General features: G+C 33.7%; 1 protein-coding gene across 3 annotated transcripts in view; it reads left to right on the plus strand.

Annotated features, from left to right (window-relative positions):
• LOC132698979 (uncharacterized) overlaps nt 1-25,539 on the plus strand; it is a 69,105-nt gene that overhangs the window by 25,586 nt on the left and 17,980 nt on the right. The window contains exons 2-4 of one of the 3 annotated variants that reach the window (XM_060665356.1): nt 6,496-6,604; nt 17,773-17,924; nt 20,898-21,121. In XM_060665356.1, the coding sequence (XP_060521339.1) occupies nt 6,585-6,604; nt 17,773-17,924; nt 20,898-21,121 (396 nt within the window). In that variant the 5' untranslated portion in view covers nt 6,496-6,584. Of the gene's footprint in view, nt 1-3,496; nt 6,605-17,772; nt 17,925-20,897; nt 21,122-25,539 lie in introns of those variants that run through there. The other 2 variants (XM_060665346.1, XM_060665338.1) reach the window with 2 other exon arrangements.

Consider the following 25,539-nt stretch of genomic DNA (forward strand, 5'->3'; position numbering starts at 1 on the left):
ACCTTAAAAATAGAGAATACAGATGTGACAGAGATTACATATCGCCACCCTTCAAAACAGGTGTAGAAAGAAAGAATTACATGGCAGATGCCCCCACCTCCTTAGCAGCGAATATATCGACGCTCCAGCTACGATGAAATGGCTGACATCAAGCAACATATTTCCAACATATGTGCAATACAAGATCAAAATCTTACCTGAAATACATCATTTAGGACGAAAGAATAACCGACACAAGATATCGTATGTGTGGTGGAGGTCACGAAAACATAGAATACCTTCTTAGTGGATGCAAAATAATGGCACCGCACGAGTATACGACCAGGCACAACAATGTTGCAAAAATAATACACATCGAGATTTGCTACAAACTCAGCGGCCCATTTTAATTGGAGCGACGAGGCAAATCCCAACGACGCTGGCACGGAATCTGGAAGCCGTCGCACTGCAGAAAACAGTCATCCTATCAACCTGCAACATAATGCGAAAGGTGTTAAACCAAAAAATCACAATAGATGAAAAACTCCAGTGTTTTGTGACACACATCACCGACATTGGAATCTTGGCCCGTACTTACCTGCGTCAATTAAAAAAAAAATAATAATAATAATAATAACAAACTGTCCTTGTTAAAATAAAAATATTACAATATAAGTTATAATACAAGAGTGGTGACATACGCAAATAAACAATATTAACGCTTTTTTTGAAGGACTCTATTGTGGGGAAGGATGTTATAACATTAGGTATCACATTAAAAATTTTAACTGCGTTATAACTAAAACAAGCGACTTTTGTGTGAAGTTTTTCCTTACTGGGAACATATTCATGAATATATTATGCTTATAGAACGATTTTTGTAACACCGAATCAGCATGCTTAGAAAACCGCAAGTCACCGTCAAACCATAACCCTAAACTTTTACATCCGTCCGAAGGAGAGATAATCTCATCATTTAGCGTAATCTTACAATTTCTTCCCTTTTATTGTCCAATAATAATATATCTGCAAATTGATTGGGTATCATCATTGCAAACTTTAAGAAGAGTAGAGAAGTCAGCTGTATAAACGGAGAACAGAATAAATCTCAGAATATCCTCTGGGCAACACAGGATCTCCTCAAATTACTCTTTGATATCTCTCAGAATTTTTTTTTTAAATAAAAGAGAACCTTTTCGACCCGAAGTATCTCAGTTTAGCTAAGAGAAGGAAATGATCCTCTTTGCTATAATCCAAGAGTATGAGACAAGAGTTTAATATAGAATCAGCTGCTATCAATAAATCCTCAGTAACATGAATCAAGGCAGAAGTAGTGCTGTGAAGAGGTCGAAAACCAGCTTGAGTGTCTGGGAGGATTTTGTTATCGAACTGACGAAGTTGTTTAGCTGCAATTTTTACAACGACCTTTGAGATGGTTGGCAACAAACTGATTGCTCTAATATCGTTAGTGCCACTCATTCTTTCTTTGAAACGCGTATAACTTCAGCTTGCTTCCAAGATCGACTAAATACGGAGTAGTCAAAAGAATCATTTTTATATCAATATCGTCTAAGTTATGAGCGTCAGCTTTAATATTAATTAAAGTTTTAGTAACTTCCTCAAGGTAAATTTTAGCAAAACGGAATGAATTAGTACCAAATTGTTTATTACTATAATTCGCAAACACAAACCCAGGTCAATACTACCAACAGCTTCAAAAGAAGCAAAAGCAACAATAAAACTGTTAATTTGGCCAAAACTTGAAATCTCCTCAAAGTATTTTATCTTTTTGTATCTTAAACATGACCAATTTTTAAGTTTTATTCAAAATTTAACGTTTTCGGTAAGTCAAAGGCCTGCAGGTCTCTTAATTCTAACTGTTTTTAATGGAGCATGAATATCAAATAAATAATTCATTATTCGCAAGAAAGTCAATTTGCACGTTTATCAAAAGAGCATAAAAGATTAATGTCTTTTTGGTTCAGGAAAAGTTTTTCCAAATCTACTTCCTGTAAAACCTATTTTGACAAAAATTAATATCTTAATATGGTGTATTCTATATGTGTTTGAAATGTGTGTTTATGTGTTTCAAAATACATCAGGTTTTATGTTGCGCAGTCATTTTCATTCAGTCAATACAAGAACTAACGACTTTAAAGCTTCTTATGCAAAATATAATAGTTCTTTCTTACAGAATCCCGACTTTCAGCGATTTTTTAACCTTTTGACGAAAGAGATAAAAATGTGTAATAATTTATGTGCATTCAAAGAGATGTACTCAGTAGAAGAGTACATGTATGTATGAATGAAAGTATTTCAAACATTTAGTCACAATTATGAATGAATATAATATCGCCTATAACAATTATCTAATCCTATGATATGGCTCCAATTCAAATAACGTCTTCATGCTTGGCGTGAAAAATTTGCATCTGTGAAAATTTTGTTTTTGCGTAGAAAGCGTATCGGTAATCATTTCTTTGAAGAATGTTTTTATACTGAGACAGATTTTTCTACGTCTGGCTATCGACATATTGAAGTTGCTTTCCTCTAGTATTTGTTTACCCCTCGGGTTGTTTCTTATGGAACCCCAGTGTTTTATTTAATTTTTCAATAGAACGTTGGCGCATGTATTTTGCAACACCCTGTAAACTTGGCTAAAAAATCAAAACGAAATAGACATGTGTCAAAAGTTTAGAAATCACAAAAATCGGTGGCGCATAACACATCATAGGTATTCAATAAATGTATTTTTCGTAGTTGTATTTATTTTTCGTTCAAAAAAAAATTATTCAGGGATGGAAACAAATGCTTTTGGTATGTAAATTTATAGGGAAAAATAATTTTTGTGGCCCGGAAGTTAAGTTATATTGTTATAAGCAAAACTACGCGAATGCCTTATCCATTTAGAATTTTATTCTTTCTTTTTTCGAATATTTTCAAATATTTTCAATTTTTTTTCTTTTGTTGAATGCTTGAATCGAAAGTTAAATGTTATAAACCTGCTAATTCTCGCAATCTAACGTGTACGTTAAACAAAACGTCTCATTGCTTTGTTCATCGCCACTTGTCCGTGGCTAATTGGTTAAGATAACAGTTTGAACGTATAGAATTTATATTACGAATTTGCGAATGTCATCGATGAGTGAATTTGTTCTAAAATATCTAGCATCGGATGCAGTTCCCAGCTTTAGACTCGGAATCGGTTGCGAAACAAAACATCACTAAATTATGTAAATATTTTTATATAAAATGTTTAATTTATTTGATATTCGTACGTATTTTTGATTCTTGATAAAGATTTACATTTTGATCGAAACATTGAATAACATTTTTTAAAAAAATTTGCCATTACTGACCAACCTCAACTCATATTATATACAGGGTGTTTTCTAATTGAATGTCAATAATTAGGAGGCGATTTTTAGTTGCATCTTAAAAAGAAAACTTCATATGAACATATCTCTTAAATGTCTTCACTTTTGACTGTTCTTGTTTACTTTTGCACTTTTAATGAAATAACACAAAAAACGCTGAATGCTATTAATAATTTTTAGCAAAATTGTCTGTTAATAAATCAATAACAACCCTTTTGAAAAAAAATGCAGGACATAGAAACTAAATAAGTTTTTGAAAGTGTCCTCCACTCTTTGAAGTATATCTCTGGTGTTTCTTATTAAATCGTAGGAAGGTCTTATACGATCCTTCAACTCTTCTACAGTGTTAACTGCGGTGCGATAAACCAAATTTTTAAGATGCAACATAAGAAAAAGTCAAAAGTATTAAAATCTGGGGACTTAGGGGATAATTTATTTTACTGCAACACTAGAGTGAGTAGGTCCGCCGTCATACATTCTCTTCCTAATTAAATATGGTACTTCTTCTGGCAATATTGGCAAATACTCTTCTAAAAACCGGCGGGTTAGCCTTGGGGCAATTAAGTAATTTCCAAAAACTCGTTGAAAATGGTATGGGTACAGTAGAAAATCGTGCAAAATTTTCCAAACTAAGACGTGCGAGATATTCAGATTATTTCCAATTTTTCTAATACTACGTTCTGGATCTTCATCAATAGAATTTAAAATTGCTTTTTAAATAACTTATTTCTTACATACCAATGGACCCCTTTCAAATGATTATTTGCCCTCAAAGCACCTGTTTCAGTCAACCTTCTATTATTTTATCATGTTTTAACGATATTGTTACGATGATGCAGAGAAGAGATGAGAAGAGATGAGAATGAAGAGAATGTTTTAAAACGAAAAAAATAATAATAATGATAATAATAATAATAATAATTATTGCCCAAGATTTAGATTACTTAATACCAACTAATATAGTTACACATTGTAAGAATAATTTTCATTTTAAGAGAAATCAGTGGCCTACGATCAATCACTGCCAAAATAGAAATATGAAGTTCCGTACGCCCGCCACTGGTGTATTTAAAAAAATTTGGTACACTAAATAATGCCTCTCCATACATAGTACATGTGTGCCAAATTTCATTACAATATCTAAAATGGTATTAGAGATATTAAAAAAAAATTTTGTTTAAACTTTACCACCCTCTCTGTCAAAACTTAAGACATTTTGGACATATGTTCAAATCAAGTTTTCGTTTTAAAATGTACCCAAACACCCTATACATAAATTTTTTCGTAGGACTTTTTTGGGACATACGGCTATTAAGTCAGCTAGGTGCCCTCTAATGAATTGTAACATGCATATGTGACATTGTATTTCAAGATAAGATAAATAAATAAATGCAATAATTAAAAAAAAAACATCAGCCATAAGTTCCATATGTTCCATATGTAAGCCATATGTTCAGGCATATTTAAATCTTGAACTGCGGTGGATTGACCTGTTTCCGAGTGAGGGTGAAATCTGCTAAATCTATCACATCCATAGGTGGTATTGGTATTATTGGTATTGGTATTAAAGGGGGGCGCCCTCGCGGGCGTCCAAGCACTTAGGCCACCAGATGGGCCCGTTGTGCCCCCAGGCCGCTCTAGAGGGCGTCCAGAATGCCGCCCCTTCTGTAGAAGGTCAGCAACTCCTTTAGCCCAATACCGTGCACTGAGTCCGGATCGATCAGGGCCGTTCCGAAGACTCCCAATCTTGCACTCGGTGAGCAGATGATACGGGGTCTCCTCCCCTTCCATGCACCACCTACGCTCCGGGTCGTCTCCAATGCCTAGCAAGCAGAGATGCCTCCTAAGCCTGCAATGTCCTGTGTAGGCCCCTGTTAGTGCTCTACACTCCCTCCTGGTCAGTCTAAGCAGCTCCCTGGTCCGAGGAAGGGATCCATAGGTGGAATACTGGGAAATAAGTTTTGGTACATCAAAAGACAATAGTGTTGCGTTAGAAGGGATTTTCATATCTTTAATTTTGTTCAGTAATTCAAAAGATTTTTTTATTGCAAATTTTGGTTTAAAATCTGTGTGGAACTTTAAAATATTTACTAATTTTGTTGAGAGCTTAACTGCTGGAGCTGTTACATAAGACACGACTGGTCTAATGGGCATATCTTGTTTTTCTTGTAATTTAACTAAGGAATATAATTTCGGCGGTTGTGGATTCATAATTGTTAAAAAATACTTGTCTTTGTCACTAAATAGTGTGATTTTAGTAATTACATCCTTGACTCGTCTTTGATATGATGATCAATTAGATTTAAATACCTCTCCTTTAATGCACTTAAATTCTCACAACATTAACTAAGGTTTTGTTATCATTTTTCGGTATATATATTAGTAGGTAGTTTGTAAATATTACATTTGATAAAGACACGGTGTTGTCGAAACAATTGCCATGTCAAAATATATAATTTTGTGAAAATGTCAACTTTTAGTTGTTATATTTAAATCTGTTCTATCCAAAATATAACCGAAATTCTTCCAAGCCATCGGCTAACGGACGTCATTTTTTATCATCAAGTAGGCGCCGGCCTGTCAGGTGGATCCAAACCAGTGCGGTACCGAAATTTTCTTCCCAACAGGAGCGCAATTCACGCCGTAGCGGAATACACGAAAGTAATTTAAACAGCAATCTACCGGCCGAGTGGCATTGCCTTATCGGAATAGTTTATTTACTTTCCACCTTTAATGGTATCGTTACGAGTGGTTCTATCGCGGTATCGTGAATAATTATTTTTTAATATACTCGCGTGCCCGTATCGCTAACGACCTTCCTACGCCCGACCGAACAATACAACACAAACTCGGGCAATTTAAAAACAAAACCGCCCGTAATTAAAAGCTTAACGGTGCAATTATCAGCTTCCTGGCCGGATCAGACATGCGCCATTTCTGTATGGTCGGTTCGTTACAACTCGCAAAAAAAAGACGCACTGAAACGACGTCTTAAAATACCCCTTAGTGGAAGTAACGCGCGATATATTTACATCATCCGACGCCCAGAAGTTCGAACCTTCGCGATATCTTGTCGCGTTTCTGATTAGCGTTGTCATTGTTCCTTTAATAATTTGATTAAAAGTATATCTTATCTCAGGTAATCGCGATTAAATTTAAAGGCGTGTGAATGGTCGTCAGAGACCCAACAGACCAGTAGATAGATGTCGCATCGTACCGGCAGCGAAAATGTGCAAATGCTGTCAAGAGTAAGTAGACGCATGTTAATAATTCGGGGCACTCGAGTTTGGCTTATCTTTCTGCTTGGCTGCTTTGTTTTTCGCACGAAAACGACGGAGCTACGCGTGGAGAGGGTGTGCGTTGTTTCGAAAATGATACCCACAATCGACGCACGATACAACAAATTAAGATGTGACAGGTCCTCGGTTTAAATTCTTACTGCGCGCGCGCATGAAGTCACGCGGAGCAAAAAAATTGAATTTGACAGTTGTTATGGAATGTGATACTTATTTACAGTGCATTAATTAGCATTATTGTTTAGGGTAAAAAGCAAATCGCTATTATATTTGTAGAAACCAAATAATAATAATAATAATAATTTGATAATAATAATAATAATATAATTTATTTCAAAGCATAATATATGTTTTGAATAAATCCATATTATTCTTCCACACTATACAGTTCTATTTCTACGAGTAAATTAAAAATTGTTTGTTTGATTTTGTTTTTTTAAGCTGTTCGGTAAATTCTTATTTGACAGTTGTTATGGAATGTGATACTTGTTTACAGTGCATTAATTAACATTATTATTGTTTAGGGTAAAAAGCAAGTCGATATTATATTTGTAGAAATCAAATAATAATAATAATAATAATAATAATAATAATAATAATAATAATAATAATAATAATTTGATAATAATAATATAATATAATTTATTTCAAAGCATAATAATGTTTTGAATAAATCTATAGTATTCTTCCTCACTATACAGTTCTATTTCTACGAGTAAATTAAAAATTGTTTGTTTGTTTTTGTTTTTAAGCTGTTCGGCAAATTATTATAACATCTAATAAAATGATAATACGCACCCTTCTCGTTCATAGTCAGTCTGTGCCTGGGATATGTGTAATCGATGGTTCTTCTGCTGTAGGGGCGGGTGGGGCAAAGAGGCCCACCTCAAAAATTAACCAAAATTTTGTTTTCGTTATTGTAATTATAATTACTGTATATAACAATATAAATAAGGGAGAGAGGGACACGACGGCCAGAAGCTTCGCCAACATTTGGGTAAATTTAGTTAAAGTTAAACCACCCTGTGTGATAAAGCATTTTTTTCGTTTCCTATTAAATATACCTACCTAATACCCTAAGACAGCGTTCGGGGACCTTTTTTAATCATTACCCCAAAATCAATTTTTTCACGAAAAAAATCATTTAAATTAAAAAATATTTTTTATATATAAAATTTAAACTAGCTTTTTCGTCTATATAATAATACAAGAAAAATATCATATGATTTACAAATTAACAAGAAATTATCATTTACTTACATTTTCTGTGGGGGTGATTTTTTTCTCCTCAAATGTATATAACAAATTGAAACCCATTGGGGTACAATTGAGGGTTGACAATTTGGAGTACTGTAACAAATATGTTGTTCCAAATGGCAACAATTTTTAAACCGCCTCCTCATGTGCAATTTTGAAAGTCTTTGCAGCTTTTGACATCCAAAAAGACGACAGATTTGGTTTACTCTCAAATTGAATACGTGCTTCAGTATTAGATCGAAATTCAAGAATTGCTTCTGCCAAACCTGAAGGTATCATAGCAATTTCACATTGAAAATGATCTGCAATCAAACTGACAGTACGTGCATGAAGATCTGGAAAGTAATCTGAAAACCGCTTTCTGAGTTTGATAAGGTGTCTAACAATATTGTATCCTTGATGGCAGCAAAAGTAACTAGCTCAAGCTAACCTTGAAAAATAAGCAATCCTGTTCTGTTTTTTTTTTTGCTTGTCCATGACTTTCCGCAAATCAACAATCACCCTAGTTCCACTAAGACCGCAGTCGTGCGTGGGTGGGCTCTCGCAAAATTTGCACAAAATGCAGGACCTCTAAAATAAAATAAAAATCAATAAACAGAAAATAATCATCAACATTAGTAAATACTATCCACTCTAAAAATCGGTAACATACTTATCTTATACCCAGCTAAAATACACGAAACCCCTCTCTATATACACAATATAAGACACAGATATATACATAACAAAGTCTTTAATTGAGAGAATGGAAGAGTCAAATCAATTCTCGTATTTCGTTTCTGTTCACTTGTGCAATGATTTTATTTATTTTTATTTTAAAGATATGTTTCCGATCATTGGTAATTAGAAGTTGCTTTTGGGCTGACGGCATATAGTTGACTAATTTTCGCGATAGGAAAATAAAGTTTTTTTTGTGTATTACGTTTGTTAGTTTTTCCGACAGCTATGTTCAAATTTTGTTGCCACCGTGTTCCGTAACTGTGATTTCTAAATTTTAAACTATGTTATTTAAACTTTCAAAAATGTTCGCTAAATATGCAACCCGGGAAAAGTTTTTATACGAATCTGCGAGAATATTTTTTTGATCTACCATAAAAATTCCGACTTCAGTTTTGACAGTCCATACACGATATAGCTGGAGCTCCATCCAAAGATACAAAAATACATCATTGAAGTATTCATTTACTTTATTGTAGACATTTCACGAGATCTCAACCAGAGAGGAGAACAAAACAGCAATTCCTCTTCAAAATTATCTGCTACTAAAATCAGTTGTCTCATCAAGCTGAATAGCAAGATATTTTGCCAAATAAGGGCACTGAATTGAGTTTTTTCGCTTCTCTTTGACCACACATTATCTCTGACATAAATCTTCATGATTAGTATATGTATGCCAAGCTCCTTCAAAGCTAGCCCTTGATGTTGAACGTTGATCAAATGTACCAAACAAGTTGCTGTTAAATCTTTGTCTTTTAACAGATATTTCTAAATTTACAAAGTATTCTCGCGGTTTAGAAGACAGGTGTGAATACAAATTATCTAGATGTTTCTTCTACTGACTTTTTTGAAAGATTCTGAAGTCAGTACCTTCATACATACAACACACTGTGGTTCCATTGTACCATTGTCTTCTATTTGTGTAAAACTGTAATTAAGGAATTCGTCTTAGTGTGTTCTTTTTCTGTTTGCTGCCATCTGAAGGGACACAGACAATAATAGTTGTAAAATACTTGAATACCTTGATATATCGCTGATTAATGATAAATGGTGATCTTGTCAGCAACTAACTAGTAAAAAATCGCTCTCTGACTTGTCAATGTGTTTGTATCTTGACCGACTGAGCAGGTAGCAGTAGTTCTTTACTGCGCAAAGATATAACTCTAGAACACTCTAGTGGTGGGGAGTGAGATGGCGTGGCCTACATATGTCGCTAAATTGTTTAAGTTGAGAAAAGTACTAACAGGTTTAAAAATAACAAAACATTGTTACAGAAGTCTTAGCATTATTCATAACTAATTTATACTTAGTCATGAATCTCTCTAGTCTCCTTTTTGAGCTTGGCAGTATCCTTATTTATAATTAGAACATTGGTACCATTGTAGTAGTAGCGTAGTTGGTGATTTTACGATTTTTACTAATTGCATACAATTCTGTAATATTGCTAATATAAAAAAAAATATTGGTCCTATTACACTGCCCTGCGGTATATCTGCTGCAATATTGTTACTTTTTGATAGTATCCGATTTTCACCCTTGTCCATTACAACTTGCCGCTTTCTTTTTGAAAGGTACGATTCCACCCAGCTTAAAGCCACTTCTCTTATTCCATGCATGTGTACAGTATCATGCGCTTTTGACAAAAGGGGGAGTCACCATTTTCAACATCAAGTAAATCAAAGGTAAATACCGCTTTTTGAGTTGTCCTGCCTGTTAAGCATCCATGCTGTATATTATTTAGTTTATTATATTTTATTTATATTGTTATTTATTTTACTTATATATATTATTTTATTTATATTATTATTATCGACCATTCGATGGCACATTTTCGACAATTTTAGGGAATGATGGGAGCAGACTCATTGGGTGATAATTTTGCATGTCGTTCTGAAAACGTTTTTTAAACATTGGGACAACCAAGGCAAGTTTAAGTTGATCTGGAAATATTCAAAAGCTAAGCGAGTTGTTTATTATAATTAGCAATGAACAAACTAAACTTATTCTTCAATTTTTTGCTATATCCCAATTTTTTTTTCATCCAGTAGTTGTAGAACTATTGCGGTTTGATTAAATTCAAGATTCGAACTAAAAGTTATATTTTTTAATTTATTTAACAAGTTTGGAGCCACAGAAATTAAGAATTCATTAAAATTATTTTCTAAAATCTCTATATTATCTTCAATTTTTCTTTATTACTATGTTTTCCTTTAATTCCATTTACTATCGACATTTGTTTTTGTTATCTGAGTTTTTTAATCTATCCCCATAATTCTGTTTTTTATATTTTTATAGAAGGCTATCAAAATCCTTCTTTTCTGTTTTGTAGAGCTCCTTATATCTCGTATTTACATTTTGCATCACGAAAAGAATCCAATTGCCTTTTACATTCATGGATTTCAGGGTGTTTTATGAATTTAGGTTTATTAAAGGTTCTATAAGGCACTTTAGAAAGAGGAAATAATTCACAGAAGTCGACCACTAATTAGTGGCATCTAGTATATACAGTATTTGACAATTTATTTCTTACAATGCTGTTTTAAATTTTATTTTATTGGCTGTATTAAAATTTCTTTTTTTTACATAGTCAAGTGTCTGTATTTTAGTGTATAATACTAACTTCTAAGCAGTGTGATCTGAAATCAATGTATGTAAAACTTGGTGAGTCATGTTGCACTCGAAATCTGTTAATATATTATCAATACAGGTACTAGTTTTGGTTAGTTTAGTTAGTTTTGGTAGTTGTTATACGAGTTTGACTAGAAATGGTGAACCTTACACACCACACACTACCATTAGGAGGGCCTATATTGAGACACAATGAGTATTCTTTTATTTTCATTTTGCACCTCACACACACACACACACACACTTAAGTTATTAATGTCTGTTCCTCCACCATGCTTATTTTTTAATTGTCTACAAAAACTAGTTGCCAGTGTAAATCTCTTGATTCCATAATTTTCAAGTTGGCTTTTAGTTTTCTAGTGTTCGGTAAAAGATAAAATATCAGTCATTGTTCCAAGATAAGAAGTCATCTACTGTCGATCGAAACTTGATCGTTTCAGTTCCGTCTATCATAAAGCAGGGATCCGCAATCAGGGCTTCTTTCAAGACAAAACTTTCATCATGTTTTTTGTTTCTTTTAGTTTACTTTCCTCAAAATCCACCATTCCACTTCTTAGTCATTGCTTTCGATACTATTTTGGGAGGACTTTGGCCTTTTATTCTTATAATGGTCTGATGTTTTTTTGACTTGGTGGTGTCTTCCACGGATTTTTTTGTGTTTGGTTACTATTTCGAATTGACTGTGTAATGGCGCTACAGGTTTTCTGTATGGACTGCTTTGTTAAAGGCAGTTCAGTTATTGCATTTGGTGCCACATCATTTGGATACATCACTATTGTCGGTTCTGGTATGTCCCGCACCTGCTTAATTAGACAAGACATCTTTATATTGTTTTTTCTGTTTCCAATTCTGTAGGCCAGTCTAATCATATAAACTGTGCTTGAATGAGACTTGGTTAAAATGTGTTATACGATTTATAAGTTTATGTCAGAATAGGTGCTAATTTGATTAATGGCATTTGCACTTATCAAACTAATATTTTTGAAGTAGGTATTTAAAATGAAGTTTTGATATTATAATAATGGATTAAATATCATTCAATTAACGATTATTAAAAAATATAAGTGCTTTTAAGATGATCTGTGAATGTGAAAATTTGTTGTTTTTTAGATTTGTTTTTTAAAATAATTTTAGTATAAATCACTATATTTTTCTGTAATTCTCTATAGATTACCAATGTACAGCTTGAAAAGGGAATTGTGGACAAGAGTCTCAAATATATATTTTTTTTTTTGCTAGAATGGAGAGTTTATGGGTTGAAATGAACCTTAGTGGTTATTGCAAAGAGGAAAGGCAGCTGTTTGCAAGATACCATGATATACAACAAACAAGTATCATGGTTACGACTAGGGCAGAAATCAAACGACTTTTATGGCATTTGGATTAACGATCAATATTTTTCACATTTCATTGTCCAAACCTCGCTAGGGGAGTATCAGTAATCTCATAACAAATCGATAACAAAACTTTCTCAAATTTGCAAAATATTAATCATTGAAAATAATTTTTCATAACTCAGAAATAGGTTTTGAGTTAGATATATTTAACTTATATTACTTTTGAAATACCTTTTTCTCAAAGACTTGAAAATGGAGGTGCCCTGAAATCCTGAAATCCTGAAAATCAAATACCTATATTTAAAATGAAAAAAAGAACATTTATCAGAAAACATACAAAAATATTAATAAACTACCTCATATCTTTTTTGTGTCAACAAGTATTTGTTTCCAAAAGATTTTTTTAGGTTGGGATTCAGTTACGTGATGGGGTACTTACCTGCTTTCTAAAAGAGTTTCAATTAATTTTGTTCTATTTCTTCTATCAATCCGATTGTTTCGAGGCCGTTTTTACAGTAACTGGGTCTGGTCGTTTGCAAGCTCTTTTGAATGTTTTCGTCATTAGGAAACTTCGATTTCTTTGTTCCATATTCTTAGCCCATGTTTATTTCTGAACTTCTTCTTCTTTCCTAGACTTTCAAAAGCTGCTCTTTCTATGCATCTCTTTATGTTTTCCCATTCTTTGTCGGAGTTATCGCTTTTAAGTGTTTGTGATAAATATTGGTTCAGGCGTCTTATATAAAGGTCTCTAACACTGTTCTCGTTCAACAGATATACTTTGAATACCAGTTCGTTTGTGGGTTTCTTACTTGTGTTTTTCCATTTTGCAGGCATATTAATTGTGGATATTAGCAAGTAGTGGTCTGAATGGACATCGCTGCCTCGGTATACCCTAACATCTTCTATCAGTGTGGTAATTTTATCATTTACAATGATATAGTCGATTATCGATTTTTGGCCTCTAGCACTCCAGGTGTATTTATGGATTTCCTTATGTCTGAAAAATGAGTTTGTAATACGTAACTGATTGTAAGAAGCAAACTGTATCAGTTCTTGTCCATTTGTATTTAGACATGGCTCTCCGAAGGGACCCAAAATTCCTGTGATAGGTATATTGCCTACCCTTGCATTTAGGTCTCCTGCTATAATGATAGCGTCGTTCTTATTACATCTGTTCACTAGACTTTGTAAAGTTTCGTAAAAGTATTCAGTATCTTCTTTTTTCCCTTCTTCTGGAGCATAAACACCAATAATAGTCAGATGACCTCTTTCGTATTTTAGTCTCACTGATACGATTCTTTCATTTATAAAAGTATAGCTAGTGATTTTTGTTTTCCATTTATGGTCGATTAATATACCGACTCCACAGCAGGCTCGTTTATTTTGTTCCACTCCACTGTAAATCATTGTGTAGTCGTCTAATTCTTTAGTTCCTTTTAATTTCTTTTTTGTTTCAGTTATGACTATTATGTTTGCTTTGCGTTCTTTAAGTACTCTGTTTAGTTCTTGTTCTTTATTTCCTAAGCCTCTCATATTCCAAGTTCCTAATATTAGCTTATCAATTATACCTACTCGTTTACCTTTAACTTGCCGGGGTCGTTCAGCAGATAATCCAGTCCTATCATCCGAGGCATTTGTATGAAGCTTGTGAGTTATTAGTAGATTCCTCAATACAGGTAACCGATCTGTAGTTGAGTAAGACGAGTGGTGGGGCTGCCACCTTGGGGCTTCTCGACCTGCCCGTTTTTCTGTCGGAGTTGTCTTCTCTTAGCCAATCAGTCCCAGTTAGTTACAGGCGCCAGGAACTCGCCTCTCACCCTCTCACGTCTGCTACATAACGTACATCCACTGTACGCAATGCACCCAGGAGCTACGCGACTATATACATACAGCCTTCGGGGACGTGAGATTAGGATTCGTTGGCAGAGCTGAGTTCGATTCCTCGAACCTCTGACCCATTTGTCAGAAATCAGTAGGCTTTTCTCAGAGTTTTGTTACTGAATTGACATTGGCAACCAATTCAGTCTCTGAGACCTTTTACCAACATTTAACGCCCTTATATATATGATATATTATAAAAGAAAATCATATTCCCTTTTGAATTATGTATCTCCCTCATATGGGTTAGGAATTATAAATATTTTAATGAAGAAATTGAAAGAATATCAAAATAGTTTTGTATGATATCTTCAATTTAAAAAAAAATAGATGCAGTAGATATATTGGTTTTTCTATTAATAATCTTCATAAGTTTCTTAGAAATTTGGAAGCCTTGTTTTCTTCTCGAGTCTTTTTGTCGTAGCTTTTCATCTAGCGAATTTTTAATATTATTCTAGTGTACTGATAATAAGTTAGATTTATTTTTTTTGTCTTTGTTGTTTATATTTCGCTCGCTTTTGGTAGCTATTGATTGGAAAAGATTTCCAGGGTAACGATGGTTTTTCTATGGTTTATTATGTTTCGGGTAATAGTATTAATATTTTTAAGATTTTTAATCTGTAAGTGGCGTATTGTAATCTTGATCAATCTTTTGGTTTCTGAAATAGATATCCGTCTTATTTTGAGACTTTCAGGAATAGGGACTTTACTAAAGAGGGATAATAATAATCTCCCATTCTTGGATATTCTTATCAATAGAAAATCAGACACAAAATTCTATTTACAGAAAACCTACGCACACAGACCAATACCTTAATGCATAGTCACATCTCCATCCGGGCCAAAAATCAGCGGTTATCAACTCTCTTGTTTACACAGTCGTAAAATCCAGAATTCAAGCATTAACATTACATCTTACATCTGCTCTCCTCTCTAATAATTCCATCACCACAACCATTATTAGTCGTCTTTTTTTATTGTAAAATTTGCCTGACTTTTCTGTCACTAGTTCACCGCTTTCTAACCAATGACGTCATAATTCTCGATATGGTACTGCCTTCTGCTTATATCGTCGAATTTCATGAATGGGAAAACCGATTTTGGGATGACGCCAAAATCGCAAAAATAAACATGTCAAAACAAACCTTCCGGATCTAAAGTGTTATTGATTGACTTTTTTAAGTGCCGCAGTTCAATGAAAATCTACATCGAGAGCGCGATGTTCTACCGATTAATTTTGAAAAAATCAATGAACGAATAAATGAAACTGTCAACCCAAATTTTAATTAAAAAACAATTAAAAAACACCCGCTGGAGGGGTTACGTTCTTTAATTTATGGTTTTCAGTACGTCAGTTTAACAGCAGTCTTTAAAAGCTTAGTGTACGTTTGCTATAAAAAATTTGATACCTAACCATTAAATTTGATTTTTTTTCCATCGACCTTATAACTGCCCTAAAAATTAATAGTTAGATGGTAAACGTTGCAAATTGCGTCTATACTCCAGTCATATCAAAATAACTTTCTTATCTTTTAACAAGCAAAATACATTATAAACTAAATTTCTCTGGAAATCCCATTTCTTTTGTGGCATGAGGATTCTCGACATATCAAAAGTGTTCATTTCTTCTATTGAAAATACTCTTTTGAAAATAAGTAATCTAGTTTTCAAAAAAATTTGCTTTTATTTCAGAAACTACACAATTTATGATGAGGGTCATGATATATCATTCTAAAGGAAATTTAATTTGCTCTTACAATATGTCAGAATATACAGGGCGTTGCCATTTTGAAAAATACAATTTTCACCATTTTTGCATCTGGTAGGCAAATCATTAGTTTTGAGCGACCCTGTATAAGAAGTTATTGCTTCATCGTCGAATAAAGTAAATATTTCAATGATGTAAATATGTAATTAAACCACTAGAACAACCTATTATTTCATTTTTATAAATGAGCGAGACAGAGACTAGAATTCCTATTATTATCCTTTTTTTATTGTAAAATTTGCCCCACTTTTCTATCACGAGTTTAGCGCTTTCTAATGGAACCAAAAAGTAAAACTAAATAGTAAATTACATCCTTCCTCCTATCACATGAATTATTTTATTTTATTTATTTTTTTTTTCAAATTGCTTCAATTGATTACCGCATATTTAGCTTTAATTAAAGCGCGCTTTAAAACGTATAACAATCATAAATAAAAATATTTGTGTTTTTGATTTATTACCTTAACCATACAATTTCTAATTGTGCCATCATATTTACTTCAATAACTCCAGATTGGCTGATGAAAATTTATTCAAACTTGGCACAAGAGTTAATCAAAGAGACCCCTTCAAAAAGTTATATTACGATTTTCCTATAAAATGTACAGGTGGGCCAATATTTGGGCACATAAAAATTTACATAGTATTCCCTATTTGCCATTCGGCAATGCATCACGCACTGTAAACACTTTAAACCATTTGTTTTTCAATACCAATTTAATATCTTTAAGCATCTCAGCCAGCTCTTTGAAGATAAAACCAAACCCGACAACCCACAGGTTGTATTGTAGTTTTTTTTTTTTCATTGTTTGCGTTTATAATAATAAAAAAGAATAATCTGGTATACCCTATGCCATGCAGAGAAAAATGTAATGTAATACTAGGTTTTTTTTAAAGCTGCCAACAATAGCGGGATGAAAGTAACCATTTGCTAACTTGCATGCATGTTAATATTAACATCGCTAATTCTGCAACACGAACTAATTTGCAAAAATTAACTGTTATGATACGACCAAAAATATAGTGCATTTATTGCTTTGACGTTTTGAGTATTTTAGAGTACTATAACCGCAGACCTTCGCAGGACCGTGGTAAAACCCATCCCAACAAATGTTTATTCTGCATTAAGTAGATCGTGCCTGAGATGGACGGTTTTAAATTTGATTAAGCATTGATGCTGCGAGATATTTTCGAATAAGTAGAAGCGTTTATTTAAACATCAGGTGATATGAATCGTTCTTAAGAGTTTAATCTAAATTGCAATATGTTCGTATATATTACGGAGGTATTCGAATGTGATCCTTCCAGTAGGTACGTATTTATGCACCTGAATGACTTTGACCTTGACTTTACGGGGCTGTTTTGTCTTGTATGCCTGTCGATTATCAACATTCTTCTTTTTGTGTTTTTGTGTTCTTCTGCGGTTTTGGAGTAATAAACAGTTAGTCACGGGGTCGCTTGTAAAAGCACTATATTTCTGGTCGAAGTATACACATGCGATCGACATTTTTGACAAAGTCACTTTTTCTTTCCAGATGTTTCGAATCGTGTTACTGGCACTTCATCGAAGAGAGGTTCTGCTTCGACAAAAACATCGCCCTCTACGAAGAACCCGTAAAAAAGTCAAGCGAAAAAAATAACAACCTATTCGACAACATGGCTTTCTACGATAGCGTGTCTGTGATAGGTAAATTAATATATATCTTTCGATGACGAAAGCCTCTTTTAAATCGCTTCGCTTACAACGTTACTCGCCAGTTATTTTCGCACGCAAAGGAAACTATTTACTTTGACTATCAAATTAATAAGAGCTATTAGAGCGAGAGATTGAATTATCTAAATTATCGGTGACCTTTGACGAAATGTTTTCATTTGTGTTCCCATTTTCGGATTAGTAGAATAAAGTAACCAAATCTTAAGCCTAATTGTAGAAAATTGACAATATTCCTTCCATACCTTGGGAATTGGAATTATTTCTCATTAATTAAGTCTCATTAATCTCGATGTAACTCTATACACTTCTCGCTACGATGCTCCCATACAAATAGTATGGTCTGTTCATAGATATAAGAAAGTGACCAATTGCTTTTGAATGGGATTATCCAAGGGTTGTCATTAAGACTATTACCTAAAGTTTCGGAATCTAAATTCAGGTAAAATTGAGTGTGTTTAATTTTTTTTTATTTTGGTATACTACTTAGTTTAAGTTTATTAGTAATCATTCTTATCTCGTGTGACAAATATGTGCGAGTCTAGTGTATCTCAGGAGATGCTTCCGCCCAAATGTAGAAAACACTATTTTTGCGACTAAAGAAGTCATAAACAATGTTTATTTGACTCTCATTGAACGTGGTGCCAGCAAGCAAGCATATTTAGAAGAAACGGTCACATTGACGAAAATTCCAACATCAACTGATGAGATGAAACTGATCAAGATATAATACGGTGTAAAATTTACCAGTTATACGAGGAACAAAGGGTGCCTACATTAGATATCTTAATTAGGAGGCTTGAAAAAGATGAAACCGGTGTTAAATGTGGCAGAACTACCTTATGGAAGTGGGTTTTAGATTAAAAAAAAAATGCCAAAAGGGAAGTTTTAATGAAATCTTTTAGAATTCGGAAATGGCCACTGGAATATCTAGAAAAAATTAGGATTTACAGAGAACAACAAACGCCAATTATTTACTTGGATGAAACCTGGTTCGATACTTGTGATACCCCGGAAAAGGGTTGGGTTGGCTCAACTGATAAGTGTATAACATACGCGCTATCAAAAAGAGGTAAAGGAATAACTGTTTTTCATGTTAACTCTAAAGATGGTTGGATTCCAAATAGACTTTCTCTGTCTGCGAAAAATATTAAAGATTCTTCTCTGGATCACCATGAAGACACCACCGCTGATTTATTTGAAAGTTGGTTTAAAAACAAACTAGTTCCAAACATTCCTCTTAATAGCGTCATTGTAATGGACAATGCAAGTTATCACAGTAGACAATTGACTAAAACCCTTTCCTCATGTGACACAAAAGCAACAATCCAAAACTGCATGTATAATAACGACATTTATTTTCACGAAGATTGTACCAAAAAGCAATTAATTAATTGAAGTTCTACAAGGCTTGAACCTACAAAAGGAATACGTCTGTGATAATTATGCAAAAAATCTAGGGCATACAAGTTTAAGGCTTCCATCTTACCACTGTATATTTAATCCCATTAAACATGTTGGCACCAACTGAAATCTGCCATTCGTCGTAACAATGTTTTTCCCCGTGTTAACTTCAATGTCCTCAAACTTATAGGAACCCAAGTTTTTAACATCTCCCCACAAAGTTGGGCAAATTCTGTTAAATATATAGAAAAAGCAGAACAATCGTATATCCATATTGCAAATAATATAGAACAAATAATAATTAGAACACGTGATGATAGCGATAGTGATACTGATATATTATGTGAATAATTTTAAGTAATTTAAGTAGGTAATAAAAATAATTTATAATTTTATTTTAGATTTACAGATAAAAACATACATAAATAAATAAATATTGTTTAGTATCTTTCCTAACAAAACCCCAAATAATTTAATTCTAAGCAAAGTACAGACCTGTTCGGCCATATTTCATTCTTACAGCTTGCCCGGGTCTTTCCTTAATTCGTATCAGTTAGTCACTTTCTTATATCTATTAACAGACTTTACCCAGCGTTTTTCTTCACAAAATAATTGTTCACGAAGGTGATTGCCTCCTCATTTGACGAAAATCTTTGTCCTCCGAATGCAGTTTTCAAATGAGGAAACCAAAAGAAGTCGCTTAGGGCTAGATCTGGTGAGTAAGGCAGATGCTCAAGCAGTTCAAACCGTAATTCACCATGGCAATCGCTGAGGTCTGAGTGTCTTGGTCAAATAGGATTGTTTTTGCAAATGTGGCCGTTTTTTCCGCAATTTCTGACCCCCGATTATCAAGTAATCATGCGTATTATGCTCTGGTAATGGTTTTGCCGTGGCCCATGTTTTTGACCGGATTTTTGATCAACAAAAAATAGTATATTATGCAAGTGTTGGCATTTGACTCACGAGTTTATTTGACACGAGCGGAGCGCAGCGCAGCGAGTGCTTAATAAACGAGTGACTTAAAAATTTTATCGAACGCGTTGCATACTATACTTAGTTTATGGGTTAGGTTTTGTGGGAAATATTTCCGAAAACATCCGATTGCTGGCAAACTCCTGCGGTAAAATCCACTGACGTGGTAAAGTGACGCTTCCCGCACGCTAGATCGGTGTGTAATTAGTTTTATTGTCGTCGGCAGGTAACTTCCATAATTGGCAAAAGCTATCACGATGAAGATTGAGACAGACTATAATAAACTCATAAACACGTGCCCCATCGCAAAATTCTCAAAGAAATTCTTAATTATTGAAAAAAATGCGTTGCTTATAACCAATGAGACAATGTACATCTACAATCAAAGCATTTCTTAGAAAAAGATTAAAGTACTGTTAAACTAATTGGTAAAGTTTCTTTAAACAAAGTTCTCATTTGACGCAACAAAGAAGAAATCGCGATGAAGCCAAAAACCAAACCTCAATCTGGCATCACAATCAAGAGACTTACATTACATTACAAGCGTTTTCAACCGTTTTATTTTCGCAACAGCTGGCCGTTCGATAGTGACGATAGACCCGATGCCTGTCAAAAAGAACGAAGCCGTGATAGAACAGCCTCGGAAGAGGCCGCTCTGGCCGAGTCATAATTCGAAAGACCTCGAACCGGATTATTTGAAACCTTCGCGTTTGCCAGCAGAAGACAGGGGCAGCGATCCGAATTCCACCGACACGGGGAACGATACGGACACCCAAAGAACTCTGATCGTCAAGAAAGTAAGTAGTTTTGGGATGATTGTATTAGGCGACGTCACAAATGGAAAATACGCTCGCATCTCTGGCGACTGCTAGGAATGTCGCTAAGTAGGTCTATGGTGGCTGTTCACCTCGTAAAGGCGGAAATTTCAGTATTTAACGGTCTGGATCTGTTTATAATTAAGGGCGACACTTAAAGAGCTGACAATCTAAAATAAAAGCTGACGCGAGAAACGGAAAACACTTCGTGACTTTTAAACCGCAAAACGCCGAATGTGCATGTTCTCGTAAAATATACAGTGTGTCCGAAATTCGTTGTTATTGCGGAATATGGTGCAACTTTTTTGGGAAACGAAAGATGCCGTCAACAGAATTTTCTCATCCCGTCGCGTTTTAAATGTTAATGTTAAATGTTTTATGTAAACTGTAATTAATAGGTAATAATTAATAAGTAACACAGCGTGTGTTGTGCCAATCCAATGATTAGAAGAACTGTTGTCTAAATATGGACGTATGATTTGAGAATTAAGCATGTTAAAAAAATATACTGTTTTTAACAGTAGAAAACAACACACTATTACCGCGCCAGACGTTTTACATATTAATTGCTGTTTGGAAGTAGGCTGTTTTCCTAGTATTTGGAAGTTTGCTTTGAGCAAACCATTGGCAAAAAATAACAATCCCAGCCAGTTCTCGGACCTTCTTCCAACCTTATCTAAAGTTTTGTAAAGTATTGTCACTAATAGTCTACTTTTACACATCAATGATCACATTATTAGTTCTTTAGATGATGGTCTTGCCACTGCAAGACTACTCTAAAGCCTACTTAGCTCACAGATATCAGAGAGTTGCCCTTGACAGTGTAAGTTCCGAATTTCTCCCTGTTTCATCAGGTGTACCGCAAAGTTCTGTCCTTCGACCTATATTATTCTTAATTTATATTTCTGATATTTATATTTATATTATATAAATTATTTGATATTGCTTCAATTTATATCAATTTGGATTTGCATAACTTATTTCTATATTCTTCTAGGCATAATCTTCAACTTAATGCTAAAATATGCAGTGTAATGTTCTCTTCTCCTAAACCAAACATTGAACAACGTGAACGTTTGAAAATTATGAATTGTAATAAAAACCTTGGTGCTATATTTGATTGTACACTTACATTCGTGGAATATGTATCTTTGTTGGTGAAAAAGTCTTGGTTTTGCGCCATTTATTCAGGCATAGAACTGTCCTTAATTTCAGTTCACGGAAACTTTTAGCTCAATTACTTACCCATGTCTTAATAGTATTAATAGATTGCAAAAAATTCAAAACGGCTTTTAGAGATTTATTTTCGTCTTGCTTAAATTTGATAGGATTTCCCACAAAATCCAGGAACTTAACTGGCTAAAAATTGACAGTACTTTCAAGTACTTTTTGGCGTCTATGGTTTTCCAAATTATGAGCACATCCAAGCCGACCTACTTACGAGCTTAATTACTACTAATTTTTTTTTAAGGCACCCCTACAAACTCTCACTGCCACGATATCGTTTGTCTTTTTTCCGCAGATCATTTTCTTATAATGCTGTTGGAATTTTTAATAGTATACCCGATTCAGTAGAATCACATTCAATTAAATTCTTTAAAAAATATTTCAGGTTGACACTGCTCACTCAAATAATTTAATTTTCAATGTTATTCTTTTTATTTTGACTTAATAACTTTCTGTTGTTCCATATTACTATTACATTTTTCTATTATACTATATTTATAACTTCCTTTTTAGTTTTCAATTTAAACATTTAAGAGGTTAAGTGGAGTAGCTTTTGCTAGGCTTCTCCTCTTTTTTACTGTTTTGTATATAACAATATACAACAATTGTTATTGTTATTGTTGTTATTATGTCATATTTTTCAACGTTTCAAATGTCTTCGTTAACAGCCATAATATTTAGAACAATTTAATCAACAAATTAAATCCCTTAATGAAATTGAGTACTTTTTGTAAAATAATAAATTAGAACAAAAATTGCCCTTTAATAAGAAAAATTTTTAAACCAATGGGAAAGTGTTATAGACAGGGTGTCCGATATAAGAAATACAGCGGCGTTTAAATGGAAGGACAGTACTGTATATACGTGCCAACATGTTTTATTTTAAATCAATGGCATTGCGTAGATACAGGGTGACAAAGGTAAATGTTTTAAAAGAAACTATATTTTCCTTATTATAGGAGTTGAAATGTTGAAATTTTCAGGATATCCCTCCTATGTTGCGCACTGTCGAAGTCAACTTTTGTCTTTAGTATGGCCCTCATGTTGAATTTATATATTTTTAAAATTCCCTTTCAACCATTTAGTCAAGATTTTTTTTTAAAGTGGACGTTTTCCTTTTTCAGGGTATTGATTTAAACAAAACTAGCTTATCTTTCGGCATATACATGCCCTACTTTCTTTCATCACGTAAAATTATACAGGGCGTCCCATTTAAAACTTTATGTCCTAATTAAGAAAATGGACAAAACTAACTACTCCGTTGAATACTGCGTTCCCAATGAAATATTTAGTATTAGCACAGTTTTTGAAAAAAAAACTTTCTTTAAACTACCACGTAAATAAAATGTTTTTTGGTTAACCAATCGATACTTGTAATGGTCAATTAATGTAAGTATAGGGATAAGGACGAATGGAGAAATTAAATGCTATTAATCACCTAGTTAAGAGAGCTCTCGAGTTCGATTTTTGATCTTGACCTGTTTGATGTTATCGGTGTGTCGCTAAATGAAATCAACGGGACAGATAAAATAAGCAATGGAGTAGATAATAAAAACGCAAACACGTAGTTCCTACCCAAGAAACATTCGCGGTTTTCTCAAAACCTTACGGAACATATTAAGCATTAAAACATTTAAAAATAAACTTATACTTGGACCAGAACTATAGTGCTTTTACAACTTTTACCCGTAACCATTCCAGGACCGTTCTAGGAATTTATCTACCTACACTAAGAAGCGGGATATAAGTATGTTTCAATCTTTTTCGCCGAGCAATTCTTGAGACATGTAATTTATTACGTCCTGTGTCACTTGTTTTTATTGCTGCTCCTACTTCCCCTTTTGAATTTCTGTAACCTTCAAAAAATATTTAATTGTAGGATTCTAATATTCATCTGCATTCTTGTGACGTAACTTTATATATCGCGAATATAATCCATAGTCTTAAAAAGGACTGTTGATGTTTACCAATCGAATAGCTATGTAGAAGACACAAAAATACAAAAAGAAGAATGTTGATAATCGACAGGCACACAAGACAAAACTGATTATTTCCAAACTTACCTGTAAGATAAATAGAATACAGTGAAAACAGCCCCGTAAGGTCAAGGTCAAAGTCACTCGGGCGCATAAATACGTACCTACTGGAAGGATCACGTTCGAATACCTCCGTAATATATACGAACACATTGCAATTTAGATTAAACTCTTAAGAACGATTCATATCACCTGATGTTTAAATAAACGCTTCTACTTATTCGAAAATATCCCGCAGCATCAATGATCTCAATGATCTCAGGCACGATCTACTTAATGCAGAATAAACATCTGTTGGGATGGGTTTTACCACGGTCCTGCGAAGGTCTGCGGTTAAAGTACTATAAAATACTTAATAAATGCACTATATTTCTGGTCGCACAATACTTATATCAACACAGAGGCAAAGAATTTCCTAGATTAGACTATTTATTTGCTTCTTTTTTTTTAAAGTGTTCTGTTAAAAGTGCAAATGATGGCTCGGGGAATCTAAGAAATAAATTTTATTACTCTATTTATTTATATATTTTAGCAAAGTTAATTTCAATTATTTTTTTCCACGGCGATGTGCCTTATATCAACATACAAAACATTTTGCTTTCATAAAAGTAGGTCATCTTTTCTAAAACTGTGTTGGACAGACCAATTCTTGCTTTCCCGGCCAACCGGTATTTAAAAACTATTTTAAACTTAGCTTTTGGACAAATAAAGATCGTACCAACGAAGTGAGCTCGCTATATTCCACGCTAGCACGGACATAAAGGCAAATAATATAAAAAATTTTAGCCTCTTCAATCAAAGTTAAAATTAAAAAATACAAATAATAATTGGTTATTTGTTATTTTCTTAAATTTACGAAAAATTAGTTATTAGTTATGTTGGGGTTGCTGACGAAGGACCAGCCTGTTTCCAGGGACGAGATTGATGACAATTCGAGTGGATTGTAATTACTGTTTTATTTTTAAGAAACACTTAGAAACGAAGAAAACTTAATAACAAATTTTGTGACGGCTCGCTTCTTTCTTCGGACCGTCTCTGTCGACGTCTCGCAAAGCTCTCTCGGCTCTCGTCGTGCCGCCCGCTGTCGTGCTAGGTTCGCATTGTTAGCCTTGTTGCCGAGTCTTTCACAAAGTCCAA

Source organism: Cylas formicarius, unplaced genomic scaffold (genome assembly GCF_029955315.1).
Source record: "Cylas formicarius isolate icCylForm1 unplaced genomic scaffold, icCylForm1.1 PGA_scaffold_10__41_contigs__length_53128322, whole genome shotgun sequence".
Classification (NCBI taxonomy): domain Eukaryota; kingdom Metazoa; phylum Arthropoda; class Insecta; order Coleoptera; family Brentidae; genus Cylas; species Cylas formicarius.